The 21,087-nt window shown below is 46.2% G+C and overlaps 1 protein-coding gene across 3 annotated transcripts in view; it reads left to right on the forward strand.

Moving 5' to 3' along the window:
* The window catches only part of LOC143785862 (piwi-like protein 1), a 78,452-nt gene that overhangs the window by 29,186 nt on the left and 28,179 nt on the right, over positions 1-21,087 (forward strand). For 2 of the 3 annotated variants that reach the window (XM_077274996.1, XM_077274997.1), the window contains 6 exons: positions 13,619-13,739; positions 14,568-14,685; positions 15,390-15,504; positions 16,250-16,437; positions 16,533-16,605; positions 16,686-17,494. In XM_077274996.1, coding sequence (XP_077131111.1) covers positions 13,619-13,739; positions 14,568-14,685; positions 15,390-15,504; positions 16,250-16,437; positions 16,533-16,605; positions 16,686-16,946 — 876 coding nt within the window. In that variant the 3' untranslated portion in view covers positions 16,947-17,494. Of the gene's footprint in view, positions 1-13,618; positions 13,740-14,567; positions 14,686-15,389; positions 15,505-16,249; positions 16,438-16,532; positions 16,606-16,685; positions 17,495-21,087 lie in introns of those variants that run through there. The other variant, XM_077274998.1, reaches the window with a different exon arrangement.

Genomic DNA, 21,087 nt, shown 5'->3' on the forward strand with positions numbered 1-21,087 from the left:
GACTACATTTTCATCACCAGTGGCACGGCGGCCATTTTACAATCTGTGGGATCACAGTTCAAAGGCATTTTATAACCAAACACGGGTTCTACATTCTCTGATCCTCCCTCTCCATCAACCACTTTTTATCCTTTGTTCTTTAAGCCTCGCGCAACTCGCAGATAAGCTTCTTGACTGCCTCTTGCCCTCCCGTGACTCTACTATTGTCTTGACTTCAACAGCATCCTCATCTAACTTGTGGGGCACTGACTTCTGCTTTAAGATACGCAACATGACTCACAGAATACTATGGTTTTCTGCAGTAAACCACTAGCAGCGATATCAACACTGTGTTCTATATATATATATAGTACGGAGCCTCACGTTCGACGTACTAGGAAAAGAGCCTCACGCTTAATGTTTCCTGTCTGTCCCTAACCTGAACAACAGTGATTACAGACTATCCTGCCACGATATTCTAAACAGTCGGGAGGCGGTCTCCTAGTGAGAGCCCTCCACAAAAAATATAGGTGGTCCCCTCATGGAACGCCTTAGTTACCTGTCAGCACAGGTGGTCCCCTCTCGGAACGTCTTAGTTACCTGTTGTGTATCCGCTTTTTGGGCTCCCCTGGTGGTTGCTGGTGGTACTGGTGACTTGTTTGCACTTTGCTGCTTCTTTTCACCTGCTTCCATCAGCGTTTGGGAGTTTCCTATTTAGCCTTGCTCTCCAGTCATTTCCTTGCCGGTCATCATTGTAACCAGAGCCTTCGGTTGCATGTTCCTGCTACTAGTCTGCTGATCAGCTAAGTGGACTTTGTCCTTTTGTTTTGTACCTTTTGTCCAGTTTGCAGTTTTTGTAATTCTCTGTAGCTGGAAGCTCTTGCGGGCTGAAATTGCCACTCCTGTGTCATGAGTTGACACAGGAGTCTTAAAGTAATTTCAGGATGGTTTTTGAAAGGGTTTTCAGTTGACCGTGAAGTCCTCTTTTGTATCCTTCTGCTATGTAGTAAGTGGACCTCTCTTTGCTAAATCTACTTTCATACTGTGTATGTCTTTTCCTCTTAATTCACCGTTATTACATGTGGGGGGCTGCTATCATCTTTTGGGGTATTTCCCTAGAGGTAAGCCAGGTCTGTTTCTTCCTCTACCAGGCGTAGTTAGTCCTCCGGCTGGCGCGTGGCATATAGGAAGCCGTAGGTATGCTCCCTGGCTACTGTTAGTTGTGTGGTAGATTTAGCTCACGGTCAACTCGAGTTTCCATCACCCGAGAGCTCGTTCGTTATTTATATGTTTCTTACGTTCCCTTGCCATTGGGAACCATGACAGTTACCTATCTGGACAGGTGGTCCCCTCTCGGAACGCCTTAGTTACCTGTCAGCACAATATCACAGAGGCTGCGTCTCCTATCCCTTTCTCTAAGCTGCCCCACAATCTACAACTAGCTCAATTTATCACTCCACTTCACTACTAGACAATAGTCACGGGTAGGGTGGTTGAACGGAGTACAATGACCGGTGGAGGAGGTGTGGTGTACATGAGGACGCGCCGGATGCGACGTCTCTCAGTTGCTGGTTCAGAGCGTGGCACAGGATCGCATTCGATCTCACCACTCGACCGGTCACTCCCCAGACCCAAGGAGACCACAGACAAACCAATAACGGCTGAAACACTAGCAAGTGTGACACATACAGTGTATATGATCGCCACTTACCGTGTTCAGAGGGTGATCAGTCCTCGACGTCAGCCACTACGGGTATCATCCACAGACATCCAGGCATGGTCCAGAGGGTCTCGGATCGCTGGCCACGCCCCACGTTGGTCGCGCCAAATTGTCAGGGTCGTAACGACAATATACCGTCATTCACCAGTCATTCCAAATTAAACTATAAGCATGTGGTACCGGGTAAGAATGAGTCAGACAGGTAGCTGGTTCAGTCTCAGTGCATGCTCATGTGACTATATGTGTCAGCCACAGTCATACCAACTGACCTTTATTTTCCAAATACACGGTACTAAAAAGGAATGCAATAGGCGGGGTGTTGTGAATTCGGTGTTTGTGGGCTCCCCCGGTGGTCTGTTGTGGTAGTGCCTCTTATGTGCCTTCCTCCATCTCTGATTACTTGTCGCCACCCTTTAGGGGAGTTTCCTATTTAAGGCTGCTTGGCTGTTAGTCATATGCCGGCCAACAATGTATCAGTAGCATTCTGTTGCATTCTCCTGCCTCAAGTTCCAGTTCAGCTAAGTTGAATTTCGTTTCTTGTTTATGCTATTTTTGTCCAGCTATCTGCAATGTGACTCTTCAGTGCTGGAAGCTCTTGTGGACGGAAATCACCACTCCAGTGGCATGAGTTGTCACTGGAGTTTAAAGTGATTTCTGGATGGTGTTTTTTGAGTAGTGTTTTTTTTAAGTTTACCGTGAAGTAACTCTTTCCTGTCCTTCTGCTATCTAGTAAGCGGACCTCACTGTGCTAAATCTGCTGTTCATCCTACGTATGTCATTTCCTCTGAACTCACCGTCAATATCTGTGGGGGGCTACTATCACCTTTTGGGGTTCATCACTGGAGGTAAGGCAGGCCTGTGTATTCCTCTTATAGGGGTGGTTAGATCTCCGGCTGGCGCGTGGTGTCAAGGGCATCGTAGGTACATCCCCTGGCTACTTCCAGTGTTGTGTCAGGTTCAGGTCACGGTCAACTTTAGTTTCCATCACCCGAGAGCTAGTCCGTTTGTTATTTTTTCCCCCTGCCATTGGGGTATCATAACAGATTGGCCGGCCGGTAAAAAATCTATGTGTAAAATATGCACTAAAGCAGGAAGGAGGAGAAAAGGTTTTTTTTTTTTTCTGTGTTTGAAAGTGCACCCTGGTTGCTCATTGTATTCCTTGCTTAAACTGCAGTCTTCAGCCTTTTTTTTTTCTCCTCTCCTCTTAACCTCTGAATGGCTTGGGTTACACCCATTTGAATCATGGATCCACAGAGTTTAGTTGCAGGTTTGAATAGCCTTGCGACAAAGGTACAGAACTTACAAGATTTTGTTATACGTGCTCCAATATCTGAACCGAAGATTCCTCTGCCTGAATACTTTACCGGAGACAGATCCCGGTTTTTGAGTTTCAGAGAAAATTGTAAATTGTTTTTGTCTCTGAGATCTCACTCTGCTGGTGATCATATACAACAAGTTAAAATTGTTATTTCTCTACTGCGCGGTGACCCACAAAGTTGGGCTTTTGCATTATCGCCAGGGGATCCTGCGTTGTTAAATGTAGATGCGTTTTTCCAGGCTTTGGGGTTGCTTTATGAAGAACCTAATTTGGAGAGTTTGGCTGAGAAAGCCTTGATGGCTCTTTCCCAAGGGCAAGATGAAGCTGAGATATACTGCCAGAAATTCCGTAAATGGTCGGTGCTTACTAGATGGAATGAGTGCGCTTTGGCAGCTAATTTCAGAGAGGGTCTCTCTGATGCCGTGAAGGATGTCATGGTGGGGTTCCCTGTGCCTACAGGTCTGAATGATGCCATGAAATTGGCTATCCAGATTGATCGGCGTTTACGGGAGCGCAAATCTGTGCACCATATGGCGGTGTCTTCTGAGGAAAAATCGGTGCACCATATGGCGGTGTCTTCTGAGGAAAAATCGGTGCACCATATGGCGGTATCTTCTGAGCAAAAACCTGTGCACCATATGGCGGTGTCTTCTGAGAAAAAACCTGTGCACCATTTGGCGGTGACCGCTGAAAAGGCACTAGAGCATATGCAATGCGATCGTGTTTTGTCTAGAGGCGAACGTCAGAATTACAGGCGCAAAAATGGGTTGTGCTTCTACTGTGGAGATCCAGCTCATGTTATATCAGCATGCTCTAAACGTATAAATAAGGTTGATAAAAAGGTTGATAAATCTTTTTCTACAGGTACCTTGCAGTCAAAATTTCTTTTGTCCGTGACATTGATTTGTACCTTATCATCTGTTACTGTGAATGCTTATGTGGATTCTGGCGCCGCTCTGAGTCTCATGGATTGGTCCTTTGCCAAGCGTTGTGGGTTTGATTTGGAGCCGTTGGAAGTTTCTATTCCCCTGAAGGGTATTGATTCTACACCTTTGGCTAGCAATAAACCACAATATTGGACACAAGTGACTATGCGTCTTACCCCAGACCATCAGGAGATTATTCGTTTCCTTGTGTTATACAACCTACATGATGTCTTAGTGCTTGGATTACCATGGTTACAGATTCATAATCCCGTCTTGGACTGGAAATCTATGTCTGTGTTGAGCTGGGGATGTCGGGGTATTCATGGGGATACACCTTTGGTTCCCATTTCTTCATCTACTCCCTCTGAGATCCCAGCATTTCTGTCAGATTTTCATGATGTCTTTCAAGAGCCTAAAATTGATTCTCTCCCTCCTCACAGAGAGTGTGACTGCGCTATTGAATTGATCCCCGGTAGTAAATTTCCTAAGGGTCGCTTGTTTAATTTGTCTGTACCTGAACATACTGCTATGCGGGAGTATATTAGAGAATCTTTGGAAAAGGGTCATATTCGCCCCTCGTTGTCTCCACTAGGGGCAGGATTTTTCTTTGTAGGTAAAAAGGATGGTTCATTGAGACCTTGTATCGACTATCGACTTTTGAATAAGATTACAGTTAAATACCAGTACCCGTTACCTTTACTGACTGATCTGTTTGCTCGCATAAAGGGGGCTAAGTGGTTCACTAAGATCGATCTACGTGGTGCGTATAATTTGGTGCGGATTAAGCAGGGGGATGAGTGGAAGACCGCATTTAATACGCCTGAAGGCCATTTCGAGTATTTGGTAATGCCTTTCGGTCTCGCGAATGCTCCTTCCGTTTTTCAGTCCTTTATGCACGATATTTTCCGTGAATATCTGGATAAGTTTATGATTGTGTATTTGGATGATATTCTTGTTTTTTCGGAGGACTGGGAATCTCATGTTCAACAAGTCAGGAGAGTTTTTCAGGTTTTGCGAGCTAATTCTCTTTTTGTAAAGGGCTCAAAGTGTAGTTTTGGAGTTCAGAGAATTTCCTTTCTGGGATATATTTTTTCCCCTTCATCTATGGAGATGGACCCTGTCAAGGTTCAGGCTATTTGTGATTGGATACAACCTACTTCTTTGAAGAGTCTGCAGAAGTTCTTGGGTTTTGCTAATTTCTATCGCCGATTTATAGCGGGTTTTTCTGCCATTGCTAAACCTTTGACTGACTTGACCAAAAAGGGTGCTGATGTTGCTAATTGGTCCTCTGCGGCTGTGGAGGCCTTTCAGGAGCTTAAGCGCCGCTTTTCTTCCGCTCCTGTGTTGCGCCAGCCTGATGTGTTGCTTCCGTTCCAGGTTGAAGTAGATGCTTCGGAGATCGGAGCAGGTGCAGTTTTGTCGCAGAAAGATCCTGACTGCTCAGTGATGAGACCATGTGCGTTTTTCTCCCGAAAGTTTTCGCCCGCTGAGCGAAATTATGATGTGGGAAATCGGGAACTTCTGGCCATGAAGTGGGCGTTTGAGGAGTGGCGTCATTGGCTTGAGGGTGCTAGACACCAGGTGGTGGTCCTCACTGACCACAAGAATCTAATTTATCTTGAGTCGGCCAGGCGTCTGAATCCTAGACAGGCGCGCTGGTCGTTGTTTTTCTCCCGATTTAACTTTGTGGTATCATATCTGCCTGGGTCTAAGAATGTGAAGGCGGATGCCCTCTCTAGGAGTTTTGAGCCTGACTCGCCGGGTGATTCCGAAACTACCGGCATCCTGAAGGATGGGGTGATATTGTCAGCTGTCTCCCCAGACCTGCGGCGTTCTTTGCAGGAGTTTCAGGTGGATAGGCCTGATCGCTGTCCGCCTGGTAGACTGTTTGTCCCTGATGATTGGACCAGTAGAGTTATCTCGGAGGTTCATTCTTCCGCGTTGACAGGTCATCCTGGAATTTTTGGCACCAGGGATTTGGTGTCTAGGTCCTTCTGGTGGCCTTCTTTGTCTCGAGATGTGCGCATGTTTGTGCAGTCTTGTGATGTTTGTGCTCGGGCCAAGCCCTGCTGTTCTAGGGCTAGTGGGTTGTTGTTGCCCTTGCCTATTCCTAAGAGGCCTTGGACGCACATCTCTATGGACTTTATTTCTGACCTTCCGGTTTCTCGTAGGATGTCTGTCATCTGGGTGATTTGTGACCGTTTTTCCAAAATGGTTCATTTGGTACCTTTGCCCAAATTGCCCTCCTCCTCTGAGTTGGTTCCTCTATTTTTTCAGAATGTGGTGCATTTGCATGGTATTCCTGAGAATATAGTGTCTGACAGGGGTACTCAGTTTGTGTCTAGATTTTGGCGGACGTTCTGTGCCAGGATGGGCATCGACTTGTCTTTTTCGTCTGCATTCCATCCTCAGACTAATGGCCAGACTGAGCGTACTAATCAGACCTTGGAGACTTACTTGAGGTGTTTTGTGTCCGCTGATCAGGATGATTGGCTTGACTTTTTGCCATTGGCAGAGTTTGCCCTTAACAATCGGGCCAGTTCTGCCACTTTGGTTTCTCCATTTTTTTGTAATTCAGGGTTTCACCCTCGGTTTTCGTCCGGTCAATTGGAGTCTTCGGATTGTCCTGGAGTGGATGCTGTGGTTGATAGGATGCATCGGATTTGGGGACAGGTTGTGGACAATCTGAAGTTGTCCCAGGAGAAGACTCAACAGTTCACTAATCGTCATCGGCGTATTGGTCCTCGTCTCTGTGTTGGGGACCTGGTGTGGCTGTCTTCTCGATTTATTCCTATGAAGGTCTCGTCTCCTAAGTTTAAGCCTCGGTTTATCGGCCCTTATAGGATTCTGGAGGTTCTTAATCCTGTGTCCTTTCGTTTGGACCTCCCAGCATCTTTTACTATCCATAATGTTTTCCATCGGTCATTATTGCGGAGGTATGAGGTACCGGTTGTTCCTTCTGCTGATCCACCTGCTCCTGTGTTGGTTGAGGGTGAATTGGAGTATGTGGTGGAAAAGATCTTGGACTCCCGTGTTTCCAGACGGAAACTTCAGTATCTGGTTAAGTGGAAAGGTTATGGCCAGGAGGATAATTCTTGGGTGACAGCATCCGATGTTCATGCTCCCGATTTGGTTCGTGCATTTCATAGTGCTCATCCAGATCGCCCTGGTGGTTCTGGTGAGGGTTCGGTGCCCCCTCCTTAAGGGGGGGGGTACTGTTGTGAATTCGGTGTTTGTGGGCTCCCCCGGTGGTCTGTTGTGGTAGTGCCTCTTATGTGCCTTCCTCCATCTCTGATTACTTGTCGCCACCCTTTAGGGGAGTTTCCTATTTAAGGCTGCTTGGCTGTTAGTCATATGCCGGCCAACAATGTATCAGTAGCATTCTGTTGCATTCTCCTGCCTCAAGTTCCAGTTCAGCTAAGTTGAATTTCGTTTCTTGTTTATGCTATTTTTGTCCAGCTATCTGCAATGTGACTCTTCAGTGCTGGAAGCTCTTGTGGACGGAAATCACCACTCCAGTGGCATGAGTTGTCACTGGAGTTTAAAGTGATTTCTGGATGGTGTTTTTTGAGTAGTGTTTTTTTAAGTTGACCGTGAAGTAACTCTTTCCTGTCCTTCTGCTATCTAGTAAGCGGACCTCACTGTGCTAAATCTGCTGTTCATCCTACGTATGTCATTTCCTCTGAACTCACCGTCAATATCTGTGGGGGGCTACTATCACCTTTTGGGGTTCATCACTGGAGGTAAGGCAGGCCTGTGTATTCCTCTTATAGGGGTAGTTAGATCTCCGGCTGGCGCGTGGTGTCTAGGGCATCGTAGGTACATCCCCTGGCTACTTCCAGTGTTATGTCAGGTTCAGGTCACGGTCAACTTTAGTTTCCATCACCCGAGAGCTAGTCCGTTTGTTATTTTTTCCCCCTGCCATTGGGGTATCATAACAGATTGGCCGGCCGGTAAAAAATCTATGTGTAAAATATGCACTAAAGCAGGAAGGAGGAGAAAAGGTTTTTTTTTTTTTCTGTGTTTGAAAGTGCACCCTGGTTGCTCATTGTATTCCTTGCTTAAACTGCAGTCTTCAGCCTTTTTTTTTTCTCCTCTCCTCTTAACCTCTGAATGGCTTGGGTTACACCCATTTGAATCATGGATCCACAGAGTTTAGTTGCAGGTTTGAATAGCCTTGCGACAAAGGTACAGAACTTACAAGATTTTGTTATACGTGCTCCAATATCTGAACCGAAGATTCCTCTGCCTGAATACTTTACCGGAGACAGATCCCGGTTTTTGAGTTTCAGAGAAAATTGTAAATTGTTTTTGTCTCTGAGATCTCACTCTGCTGGTGATCATATACAACAAGTTAAAATTGTTATTTCTCTACTGCGCGGTGACCCACAAAGTTGGGCTTTTGCATTATCGCCAGGGGATCCTGCGTTGTTAAATGTAGATGCGTTTTTCCAGGCTTTGGGGTTGCTTTATGAAGAACCTAATTTGGAGAGTTTGGCTGAGAAAGCCTTGATGGCTCTTTCCCAAGGGCAAGATGAAGCTGAGATATACTGCCAGAAATTCCGTAAATGGTCGGTGCTTACTAGATGGAATGAGTGCGCTTTGGCAGCTAATTTCAGAGAGGGTCTCTCTGATGCCGTGAAGGATGTCATGGTGGGGTTCCCTGTGCCTACAGGTCTGAATGATGCCATGAAATTGGCTATCCAGATTGATCGGCGTTTACGGGAGCGCAAATCTGTGCACCATATGGCGGTGTCTTCTGAGGAAAAATCGGTGCACCATATGGCGGTGTCTTCTGAGGAAAAATCGGTGCACCATATGGCGGTATCTTCTGAGCAAAAACCTGTGCACCATATGGCGGTGTCTTCTGAGAAAAAACCTGTGCACCATTTGGCGGTGACCGCTGAAAAGGCACTAGAGCATATGCAATGCGATCGTGTTTTGTCTAGAGGCGAACGTCAGAATTACAGGCGCAAAAATGGGTTGTGCTTCTACTGTGGAGATCCAGCTCATGTTATATCAGCATGCTCTAAACGTATAAATAAGGTTGATAAAAAGGTTGATAAATCTTTTTCTACAGGTACCTTGCAGTCAAAATTTCTTTTGTCCGTGACATTGATTTGTACCTTATCATCTGTTACTGTGAATGCTTATGTGGATTCTGGCGCCGCTCTGAGTCTCATGGATTGGTCCTTTGCCAAGCGTTGTGGGTTTGATTTGGAGCCGTTGGAAGTTTCTATTCCCCTGAAGGGTATTGATTCTACACCTTTGGCTAGCAATAAACCACAATATTGGACACAAGTGACTATGCGTCTTACCCCAGACCATCAGGAGATTATTCGTTTCCTTGTGTTATACAACCTACATGATGTCTTAGTGCTTGGATTACCATGGTTACAGATTCATAATCCCGTCTTGGACTGGAAATCTATGTCTGTGTTGAGCTGGGGATGTCGGGGTATTCATGGGGATACACCTTTGGTTCCCATTTCTTCATCTACTCCCTCTGAGATCCCAGCATTTCTGTCAGATTTTCATGATGTCTTTCAAGAGCCTAAAATTGATTCTCTCCCTCCTCACAGAGAGTGTGACTGCGCTATTGAATTGATCCCCGGTAGTAAATTTCCTAAGGGTCGCTTGTTTAATTTGTCTGTACCTGAACATACTGCTATGCGGGAGTATATTAGAGAATCTTTGGAAAAGGGTCATATTCGCCCCTCGTTGTCTCCACTAGGGGCAGGATTTTTCTTTGTAGGTAAAAAGGATGGTTCATTGAGACCTTGTATCGACTATCGACTTTTGAATAAGATTACAGTTAAATACCAGTACCCGTTACCTTTACTGACTGATCTGTTTGCTCGCATAAAGGGGGCTAAGTGGTTCACTAAGATCGATCTACGTGGTGCGTATAATTTGGTGCGGATTAAGCAGGGGGATGAGTGGAAGACCGCATTTAATACGCCTGAAGGCCATTTCGAGTATTTGGTAATGCCTTTCGGTCTCGCGAATGCTCCTTCCGTTTTTCAGTCCTTTATGCACGATATTTTCCGTGAATATCTGGATAAGTTTATGATTGTGTATTTGGATGATATTCTTGTTTTTTCGGAGGACTGGGAATCTCATGTTCAACAAGTCAGGAGAGTTTTTCAGGTTTTGCGAGCTAATTCTCTTTTTGTAAAGGGCTCAAAGTGTAGTTTTGGAGTTCAGAGAATTTCCTTTCTGGGATATATTTTTTCCCCTTCATCTATGGAGATGGACCCTGTCAAGGTTCAGGCTATTTGTGATTGGATACAACCTACTTCTTTGAAGAGTCTGCAGAAGTTCTTGGGTTTTGCTAATTTCTATCGCCGATTTATAGCGGGTTTTTCTGCCATTGCTAAACCTTTGACTGACTTGACCAAAAAGGGTGCTGATGTTGCTAATTGGTCCTCTGCGGCTGTGGAGGCCTTTCAGGAGCTTAAGCGCCGCTTTTCTTCCGCTCCTGTGTTGCGCCAGCCTGATGTGTTGCTTCCGTTCCAGGTTGAAGTAGATGCTTCGGAGATCGGAGCAGGTGCAGTTTTGTCGCAGAAAGATCCTGACTGCTCAGTGATGAGACCATGTGCGTTTTTCTCCCGAAAGTTTTCGCCCGCTGAGCGAAATTATGATGTGGGAAATCGGGAACTTCTGGCCATGAAGTGGGCGTTTGAGGAGTGGCGTCATTGGCTTGAGGGTGCTAGACACCAGGTGGTGGTCCTCACTGACCACAAGAATCTAATTTATCTTGAGTCGGCCAGGCGTCTGAATCCTAGACAGGCGCGCTGGTCGTTGTTTTTCTCCCGATTTAACTTTGTGGTATCATATCTGCCTGGGTCTAAGAATGTGAAGGCGGATGCCCTCTCTAGGAGTTTTGAGCCTGACTCGCCGGGTGATTCCGAAACTACCGGCATCCTGAAGGATGGGGTGATATTGTCAGCTGTCTCCCCAGACCTGCGGCGTTCTTTGCAGGAGTTTCAGGTGGATAGGCCTGATCGCTGTCCGCCTGGTAGACTGTTTGTCCCTGATGATTGGACCAGTAGAGTTATCTCGGAGGTTCATTCTTCCGCGTTGACAGGTCATCCTGGAATTTTTGGCACCAGGGATTTGGTGTCTAGGTCCTTCTGGTGGCCTTCTTTGTCTCGAGATGTGCGCATGTTTGTGCAGTCTTGTGATGTTTGTGCTCGGGCCAAGCCCTGCTGTTCTAGGGCTAGTGGGTTGTTGTTGCCCTTGCCTATTCCTAAGAGGCCTTGGACGCACATCTCTATGGACTTTATTTCTGACCTTCCGGTTTCTCGTAGGATGTCTGTCATCTGGGTGATTTGTGACCGTTTTTCCAAAATGGTTCATTTGGTACCTTTGCCCAAATTGCCCTCCTCCTCTGAGTTGGTTCCTCTATTTTTTCAGAATGTGGTGCGTTTGCATGGTATTCCTGAGAATATAGTGTCTGACAGGGGTACTCAGTTTGTGTCTAGATTTTGGCGGACGTTCTGTGCCAGGATGGGCATCGACTTGTCTTTTTCGTCTGCATTCCATCCTCAGACTAATGGCCAGACTGAGCGTACTAATCAGACCTTGGAGACTTACTTGAGGTGTTTTGTGTCCGCTGATCAGGATGATTGGCTTGACTTTTTGCCATTGGCAGAGTTTGCCCTTAACAATCGGGCCAGTTCTGCCACTTTGGTTTCTCCATTTTTTTGTAATTCAGGGTTTCACCCTCGGTTTTCGTCCGGTCAATTGGAGTCTTCGGATTGTCCTGGAGTGGATGCTGTGGTTGATAGGATGCATCGGATTTGGGGACAGGTTGTGGACAATCTGAAGTTGTCCCAGGAGAAGACTCAACAGTTCACTAATCGTCATCGGCGTATTGGTCCTCGTCTCTGTGTTGGGGACCTGGTGTGGCTGTCTTCTCGATTTATTCCTATGAAGGTCTCGTCTCCTAAGTTTAAGCCTCGGTTTATCGGCCCTTATAGGATTCTGGAGGTTCTTAATCCTGTGTCCTTTCGTTTGGACCTCCCAGCATCTTTTACTATCCATAATGTTTTCCATCGGTCATTATTGCGGAGGTATGAGGTACCGGTTGTTCCTTCTGCTGATCCACCTGCTCCTGTGTTGGTTGAGGGTGAATTGGAGTATGTGGTGGAAAAGATCTTGGACTCCCGTGTTTCCAGACGGAAACTTCAGTATCTGGTTAAGTGGAAAGGTTATGGCCAGGAGGATAATTCTTGGGTGACAGCATCCGATGTTCATGCTCCCGATTTGGTTCGTGCATTTCATAGTGCTCATCCAGATCGCCCTGGTGGTTCTGGTGAGGGTTCGGTGCCCCCTCCTTAAGGGGGGGGTACTGTTGTGAATTCGGTGTTTGTGGGCTCCCCCGGTGGTCTGTTGTGGTAGTGCCTCTTATGTGCCTTCCTCCATCTCTGATTACTTGTCGCCACCCTTTAGGGGAGTTTCCTATTTAAGGCTGCTTGGCTGTTAGTCATATGCCGGCCAACAATGTATCAGTAGCATTCTGTTGCATTCTCCTGCCTCAAGTTCCAGTTCAGCTAAGTTGAATTTCGTTTCTTGTTTATGCTATTTTTGTCCAGCTATCTGCAATGTGACTCTTCAGTGCTGGAAGCTCTTGTGGACGGAAATCACCACTCCAGTGGCATGAGTTGTCACTGGAGTTTAAAGTGATTTCTGGATGGTGTTTTTTGAGTAGTGTTTTTTTAAGTTGACCGTGAAGTAACTCTTTCCTGTCCTTCTGCTATCTAGTAAGCGGACCTCACTGTGCTAAATCTGCTGTTCATCCTACGTATGTCATTTCCTCTGAACTCACCGTCAATATCTGTGGGGGGCTACTATCACCTTTTGGGGTTCATCACTGGAGGTAAGGCAGGCCTGTGTATTCCTCTTATAGGGGTAGTTAGATCTCCGGCTGGCGCGTGGTGTCTAGGGCATCGTAGGTACATCCCCTGGCTACTTCCAGTGTTGTGTCAGGTTCAGGTCACGGTCAACTTTAGTTTCCATCACCCGAGAGCTAGTCCGTTTGTTATTTTTTCCCCCTGCCATTGGGGTATCATAACAGCGGGGTTTAAGCAGTATACGTCTAGTGCTCAGTCCTTCTGATTCGTCGGACGTCTCCTGGTGGATTCCTCCTCTTGTTTCGATTTCAGAAGAAATGAAACTTTAACCTTTCAGATTCTAAACTGAAGTGAAGAATGAACACTGGCAGCCATCTTTAATACAGTTACATTTGCATTAGCAAGGGAAAACTTATTGTTTCACAGTATAAAATATATAAAAGTACAAAAGGTATATAAGAAAATATATTTTCACCTTGACAAGGGCACCTGCTGACCTAACATTCCCACCCCTCCTCCCCCTGTCTCCACAGAAGGCTCAGAAATATTTTCCGGTAAACGCCCAAAATCATCTTCTCTTTGATTCGGCTCAAATATCCCCACTACATCTTGCAAGGAGCTGTGCTGTCCTGGCTGGGTGCACAGTTGCAACAGGAGCTGAAAATGAAGCGATAGAGCGAGTTTTTTAATTTTTTTTTTTTTTTTTTAAAGAATTTTGCTTATGGGTGATCTCCTTTTATTATTTGCTGGTAACTTGGACAAAGCTCTGATAACTGAGACGTTCATCATCCTGCTGTTTATTTTGCATCGCCCTCAGCAATACAATGAACAAGTGGAGGACATGAGCCAGCCGCTAATCGTGAACATCCCCCGGAGGCCCAAGCCGGGAGCCGAAAACGGAGCCATCGTACTGGTGCCAGAGTTATGTAACCTAACAGGTGAGCGCAGTCCCCGGCGGGTTACTAGCAGAGCTCGCTGACTACGCCACAGTTATCTCTGTGATTGTAAATGGTGGCTAAATAGCTATAGGGCTGGATTTGTGTCCAACATTCTTGGTCCAAGTGCTGACTGTTCTGTCTGCACTGGCCGTGGGCTTCCGGTCTTGGCCTCAGCTGAACGTAGACACATATAAGGTCTGGACATCGCAGGGTGTGCACCGACCAATAGTGTCATAGGTGTGAGAACAGCCTAAAGTAAAGCTCAAGAAGGTGATGGGAACGGTCGCAAATGCAATATTAATGCCTTCCCACAAATAGACGTCCTGGGAAGGGTCTTCACATGAGGAGGCAATGAGGAGCTGTGCTAGATTATATAGCCAGCATCTGTCTCTGACAGTCGTGGCCGTCCTGTTTGAGTTCCTGTTGTTGCTGTTAACCATTTAAATGCTGCTGTCAATCTCCGATAGCAGCATTAAACGGTGCGCATGCTCGTCCTCGATCCCTTTAGGTTCCTGCCGTGGAATTTTCACAATATGCTGCAGTACTGTGGTGTAGCACAAATGATTGGATGTTGAAGTCCCCGAATAAACTTCAAAATAATGTAGAAAATTAAAGGAAATAATAGAAATATATAAAGAATAAAAAATATTTTACCGTTTAAAAAAAAAAAAAAATTGATCTGCCCTGTCTGCTGTATGGCTGGTGTCTTGCAGATCGCTAGGGATCCCCTTCTGAAATGCGCCGGTCCCAGTAATGCCCCCCATGGCTCCTCACCAGGAGGCAGCTGCTCGTATTCTCATCTCTTACCGTTTCATCTTTATAACACAGGTCTGACCGACAGAATGAGAAACGACTTCAACGTCATGAAAGACCTGGCCGTTCACACTCGCTTACCACCAGACCAGAGGGAGCGACAAGTTGGGAAGTTCCTGAATTACATACACAAGTAAGTAGCCACGGTGGCTGGTAAGGGCCGTCTGCCTCTGACATGGGCCTTCTTTTGGGCAAGGTGAGTTTGGTTAGAAGCCATGTCTTGAGTTTGCTGTGATTTCAAAACTGGTTCCCCATCGAGGCTGTGAGTGCCTCAGTCATACCGAACAGTACGGAGGCTCCTGATAGCGGCCTCAGCTGTCAGTATGATTGGCGCATGACCGAACAGCTCACATAAGCTGGAATTTCTGAGATGTTGACCCTTCAGCCTGATTACAGCAGTAGATCGGAGACATTCCTCTATTGCTTTGCTCGCTACTTGACTACAAACACGAGGGATACCTTGCGTGATGAGATAAAAATAAGACCGCATAACAAGAGATGTCTGACCTCAGTTTGATGCTTACATAACCCAATACACGTTTCGCCGTTGCTTCTTCCGGGGAACCACACCTCCAGAAGAAGCAGCGGCGAAACACATTCTGAGATGGTAAAGCCGTATACTGAGGTAAGGCAGCTCTTGTGGTCCCTATAGCTGCTGGATAGTCTCATCTGGATCCAATAGACGTAATGGCCACTTCTCCATTCCTGACAGTGGGGTCCTGTTCTAAAGATAGACACAGTGCCAATAGAGCACCAGCAAGACATTTATTGGGCTCCTTCCTTTCACCACCCAGTAGTGATGAATCCGGGGATTGTATATTTTTCTCCTGTCTTTAGGGACGAGAGCGTTCAGAAAGAGCTACGTGACTGGGGGCTGAATTTCGATACCGAACTCCTACAGTTTGAAGGGAGAATCGCACCTCCGGAAAAAATCCTGCAAAAAGACAGATCTGTGAGTATTTAGGTTGAGAGTGAACGCACCACAACACCTTCACATTCCCCCTAAACTATTTATTTATTTACCATATATTTTTTTTATTTTATTTTCATTTTCATAGGAGGGCTTGTATTTTGCAGGATGAGATGTAGTTTTGAAGGATAAAAATTAAATTACACTGAACGTGAATACAAGGAAAAAGGGTATAATTTCTACAGTGTCCGCAGTGTTATACAATGGCCTGGAAACAATTCTGCAGGTCCGTTCTTGTAAGGAAAATATAACACTAAGTGGTTTGGGGTTTGTTTGTTTTTTTAGACTTTTTCACCTTTTCTATTTTGTCTTTTATATTGATCCGAGTGATGACTTGATTTTTTTTTTTGCCCAATTAGCTGTGATATAAAATGCACGTTACATTTCAGGAGGCCTTTGTTTGAAATATTCAGTAGTTTTTTTGGGGGGTTTGGATAATATTCCAGGGCCCAATAGTGCTTTGTGGGGTCTTCTTGAGCTGCAGCCTGGATTCTTTCCTTCTTTTGACTCATTTTGCTCCTCTTTCAGAGGCTGTTTGGGAGTCCGACACAGACTGCCCCTGGCCATGCCTTCCCCACCAGCTTTCTTGTCTCAAAGCCAGGTTGACTCTTGGTTGCCCACTACTTTGCACAGACCTGGCATGTAACTCAGGCTGCTGAGAATCCGGGTGACAACATCCCGGAGATCCTGCACTGAGATGTAATTTGTGATTTCGGATTATTTGCAGGCAGAATATAATACACAGTTTGCTGACTGGTCGCGAGAGTTGAGGGGTGCCGTCCTGATCAGCCCCCGAGATCTGAATAATTGGCTGCTCTTTTACACCCAGAGAAATTACGATGCGGCGAACGCTCTTCTGCAGAACTTGTTCAAGATCACACAGCAAATGCGCATCAAGATGAACCGGGCGGTTCTGTGAGGCTCGGGGGGGCTCTGCCGGGGGGGGGCTCAGCCGAGGGGCTCGCACAGTGCGGGTCTTACACCATACGTTTTGTTTGTCTTTTCTAAAGGGTTGAAGTCGAGGACACGGTGGGAGGATATTTACAGGCCTTCCAGCAGAACATTACAGACCACACCGAGATGGTGGGTAGCTATTGGACTGGGTGGAAACGTGACCAGCAAGAATGTCTGAAATGTCGCCATGATCTGTCTCTGCTCTCCAGGTGGTCTGTATCCTGTCCAGCATTAATAAGATGAAGTACGACGCCATCAAGAAGCACCTGTGCGTGGACTTCCCCATCCCCAGCCAGTGCGTCGTTGCCAGGACCTTGAGCAAACCCCAGACTGTCCTCTCCGTCTGCACCAAAATCGCCTGTTGTGAATTTGGATTCTGGGCTCCCCCGGTGGCTACTGGTGGAATTGAACTTGTGTCATCATCTGCTCTGTTCACCTGTTCCCATCATGATGTGGGAGTCGCTATATAACCATGCTTCTCTGTTAGTCTGATGCCGGTCAACAATGTTATCAGAAGCCTTCTGTGCATGTTCCTGCTCCTAGACAACTCCTAGATAAGTTGGACTTTCGTCCATGTTTGTTTTTGTATTTTTGGTTCCAGTTCACAGCTGTAGTTTCGTTACTGTGTCTGGAAAGCTCTTGTGATACAGAAATTGCCACTCTGGTGTTATGAGTTAATGCCAGAGTCTTAAAGGAATTTCTGGATGGTATTTTGATAGGGTTTTTCAGCTGACCATGAAAGTGTCCCTTCTGTCCTTCAACTATCTAGTAAGCGGACCTCAAATTTGCTAAACCTATTTTCATGCTACGTTTGTTGTTTCATCTTGATTCACCGCCAATATATGTGGGGGTCTTCTGTCTGCCTGTCGGGGAATTTCTCTAGAGGTGAGCAAGGACTGTATTTTCCTCTGCTTAGACTATTTAGTTCTCCGGCTGGCGCTGGGCATCTAGCGATCAACGTAGGCATGCTACCTGGCCACTTCTAGTTGTGTGATAGGTTTAGTTCATGGTCAGTTTAGTTCCCATCATCCAAGAGCTAGTTCTGATATATGCTGGGCTATGTCTCTTGCCATTGAGACCATGACAGTTTGACCGGCCCACTAAAGGGTTAAATCCTTGGCTGAGAAAGGAGAGAAAAGAGAAGCTGCTGAAATTTTTTTTTTTTTTTTTTTCCTCTAGCTCTGAGTGTGCTCATAATTGAACCACCTGCCAGTCTGTCTATACTACAGCTTTCCTTTCTTTCTCTCCTTCTAAACCTTGAATGGCTCTGTGTTCATTTGTGTAAAATGGATCTTCAGGGTGTAGCTGCAGGTTTGAGTAATCTCGCCACGAAGGTACAAAATTTGCAAGATTTTGTTATTCATGCACCTATGTCTGAGCCGAGAGTTCCTTTGCCGGAATTTTTCTCGGGAAATAGATCTGGTTTTCAGAATTTTAGAAATAATTGCAAATTGTTTTTGTCCCTGAAGTCTCGCTCTGCCGGAGACCCTGCTCAGCAGGTCAGGATTGTTATTTCCTTGCTCCGGGGCGACCCTCAAGATTGGGCTTTTTCATTGAAGCCAGGGGATCCTGCGTTGCTCAATGTGGATGCGTTTTTTCTGGCCTTGGGGTTGCTTTATGAGGAACCTCATTTGGAGCTTCAGGCAGAAAAAACTTTGATGTCCCTGTTTCAGGGGCAAGATGAAGCAGAAATATACTGCCAAAGATTCCGTAAATGGTCTGTGCTTACTCAGTGGAATGAGTGCGCCCTGGCGGCGACTTTCAGAGAGGGCCTCTCTGATGCCATTAAGGATGTTATGGTGGGGTTCCCTGTGCCTGCGGGTCTGAATGAGTCCATGACAATGGCTATTCAGATCGATAGGCGTCTACGGGAGCGCAAACCTGTGCACCATTTGGCGGTGTCCACTGAGAAGACGTCAGAAAGTATGCAGTGTGATAGAATTCTGTCCAGAAGCGAGCGGCAGAATTTTAGACGGAAAAATGGGTTGTGTTTCTATTGTGGTGATTCTACTCATGTTATATCAGCATGCTCTAAGCGCACTAAGAAGCTTGACAAGTCTGTTTCCATTGGCACTTTACAGTCTAAGTTCATTCTATCTGTGACCCTGATTTGCTCTTTGTCATCCATGACAGCGGACGCCTATGTCGACTCTGGCGCCGCTTTGAGTCTTATGGATTGGTCCTTTGCCAAACGCTGTGGGTATGATTTAGAGCCTTTGGAAACTCCTATTCCTCTGAAGGGGATTGACTCCACCCCATTGGCTAGTAATAAACCACAATACTGGACACAAGTAACTATGCGGATTAATCCGGATCATCAGGAGATTATTCGCTTTCTGGTGCTGTATAATCTACATGATGTTTTGGTGCTGGGATTGCCATGGCTGCAATCTCATAACCCAGTCCTCGACTGGAGAGCTATGTCTGTAAAAAGCTGGGGATGTAAGGGGACTCATGGGGACGCACCTTTGGTTTCCATTTCATCATCTATTCCCTCTGAAATTCCTGAGTTCTTGTCTGACTATCCTGACGTCTTTGAAGAACCCAAGCTGGGTTCATTACCTCCGCACCGCGAGTGCGATTGTGCTATAGATTTAATCCCGGGTAGTAAATACCCTAAGGGTCGGTTATTTAATCTGTCTGTGCCTGAACATGCTGCTATGCGAGAATATATAAAGGAGTCCTTGGAAAAGGGACATATTCGTCCGTCGTCATCTCCCTTGGGAGCCGGGTTTTTCTTTGTGTCTAAAAAAGATGGTTCTTTGAGGCCATGTATTGATTATCGGCTTTTGAATAAAATCACGGTCAAATATCAATACCCGTTGCCGCTGCTGACTGATTTGTTTGCTCGCATAAAGGGGGCCAAGTGGTTCTCTAAGATTGATCTCCGTGGGGCGTATAATTTGGTGCGAATTAAGCAGGGGGATGAGTGGAAAACCGCATTTAATACGCCCGAGGGCCACTTTGAGTATTTGGTGATGCCTTTTGGTCTTTCTAATGCCCCTTCAGTCTTCCAATCCTTTATGCATGACATTTTCCGCAATTATTTGGATAAATTTATGATTGTGTATCTGGATGATATTCTGATTTTTTCGGATGACTGGGACTCTCATGTCCAGCAGGTCAGGAGGGTTTTTCAGGTTTTGCGGTCTAATTCTTTGTGTGTGAAGGGTTCTAAGTGCCTTTTTGGGGTTCAAAAGATTTCCTTCTTGGGATATATTTTTTCCCCCTCTTCCATTGAGATGGATCCTGTCAAGGTTCAGGCTATTTGTGATTGGACGCAGCCCTCTTCTCTTAAGAGTCTTCAGAAATTTTTGGGCTTTGCTAACTTTTATCGCCGATTTATTGCTGGTTTTTCGGATGTTGTTAAGCCATTGACCGATTTGACTAAGAAGGGTGCTGATGTTGCTGATTGGTCCCCTGATGCTGTGGAGGCCTTTCAGGAGCTTAAGCGCCGTTTTTCTTCTGCCCCTGTGTTGCGTCAGCCTGATGTTGCTCTGCCTTTTCAGGTTGAGGTTGACGCTTCTGAGATCGGAGCTGGGGCAGTGTTGTCGCAGAAAAGTTCCGACTGCTCCGTGATGAGGCCTTGTGCTTTTTTCTCCCGTAAATTTTCGCCCGCTGAGCGGAATTATGATGTTGGTAATCGGGAGCTTTTGGCCATGAAGTGGGCTTTTGAAGAGTGGCGCCACTGGCTTGAGGGGGCTAGACATCAAGTGGTGGTATTGACTGACCACAAAAATCTAATTTATCTTGAATCCGCCAGGCGCCTGAATCCTAGACAGGCGCGCTGGTCGTTGTTTTTCTCTCGGTTTGATTTTGTGGTGTCATACCTACCGGGCTCTAAGAATGTTAAAGCGGATGCCCTTTCTAGGAGTTTTGAGCCTGACTCGCCTGGTGACTCTGAGCCCACAGGTATCCTTAAAGATGGAGTGATTTTGTCAGCCGTTTCTCCAGACCTGCGGCGGGCCTTGCAGGAGTTTCAGGCGGATAGACCGGATCGTTGCCCACCTGGTAGACTGTTTGTTCCTGATGATTGGACCAGCAGAGTCATCTCTGAGGTTCATTCTTCTGCGTTGGCAGGTCATCCTGGAATCTTTGGTACCAGGGATTTGGTGGCAAGGTCCTTCTGGTGGCCTTCCCTGTCACGAGATGTGCGAGGCTTTGTGCAGTCTTGTGACGTTTGTGCTCGGGCCAAGCCTTGTTGTTCTCGGGCTAGTGGTTTGTTATTGCCCTTGCCTATTCCTAAGAGGCCTTGGACGCACATCTCGATGGATTTTATCTCGGATCTGCCTGTTTCTCAGAAGATGTCTGTCATCTGGGTAGTGTGTGACCGTTTCTCTAAGATGGTCCATTTGGTTCCCTTGCCCAAGTTGCCTTCTTCTTCCGAGTTGGTTCCTCTGTTTTTTCAAAATGTTGTTCGTTTACATGGTATTCCTGAGAATATCGTTTCTGACAGAGGAACCCAATTTGTGTCTAGATTTTGGCGGGCATTCTGTGCTAGGATGGGCATAGATTTGTCTTTTTCGTCTGCTTTCCATCCTCAGACTAATGGCCAGACCGAGCGGACTAATCAGACCCTGGAGACATATCTGAGATGTTTTGTGTCTGCGG

The sequence above is a fragment of the Ranitomeya variabilis genome, chromosome 7 (assembly GCF_051348905.1).
Source record: "Ranitomeya variabilis isolate aRanVar5 chromosome 7, aRanVar5.hap1, whole genome shotgun sequence".
Taxonomy (NCBI): Eukaryota; Metazoa; Chordata; class Amphibia; order Anura; family Dendrobatidae; genus Ranitomeya; species Ranitomeya variabilis.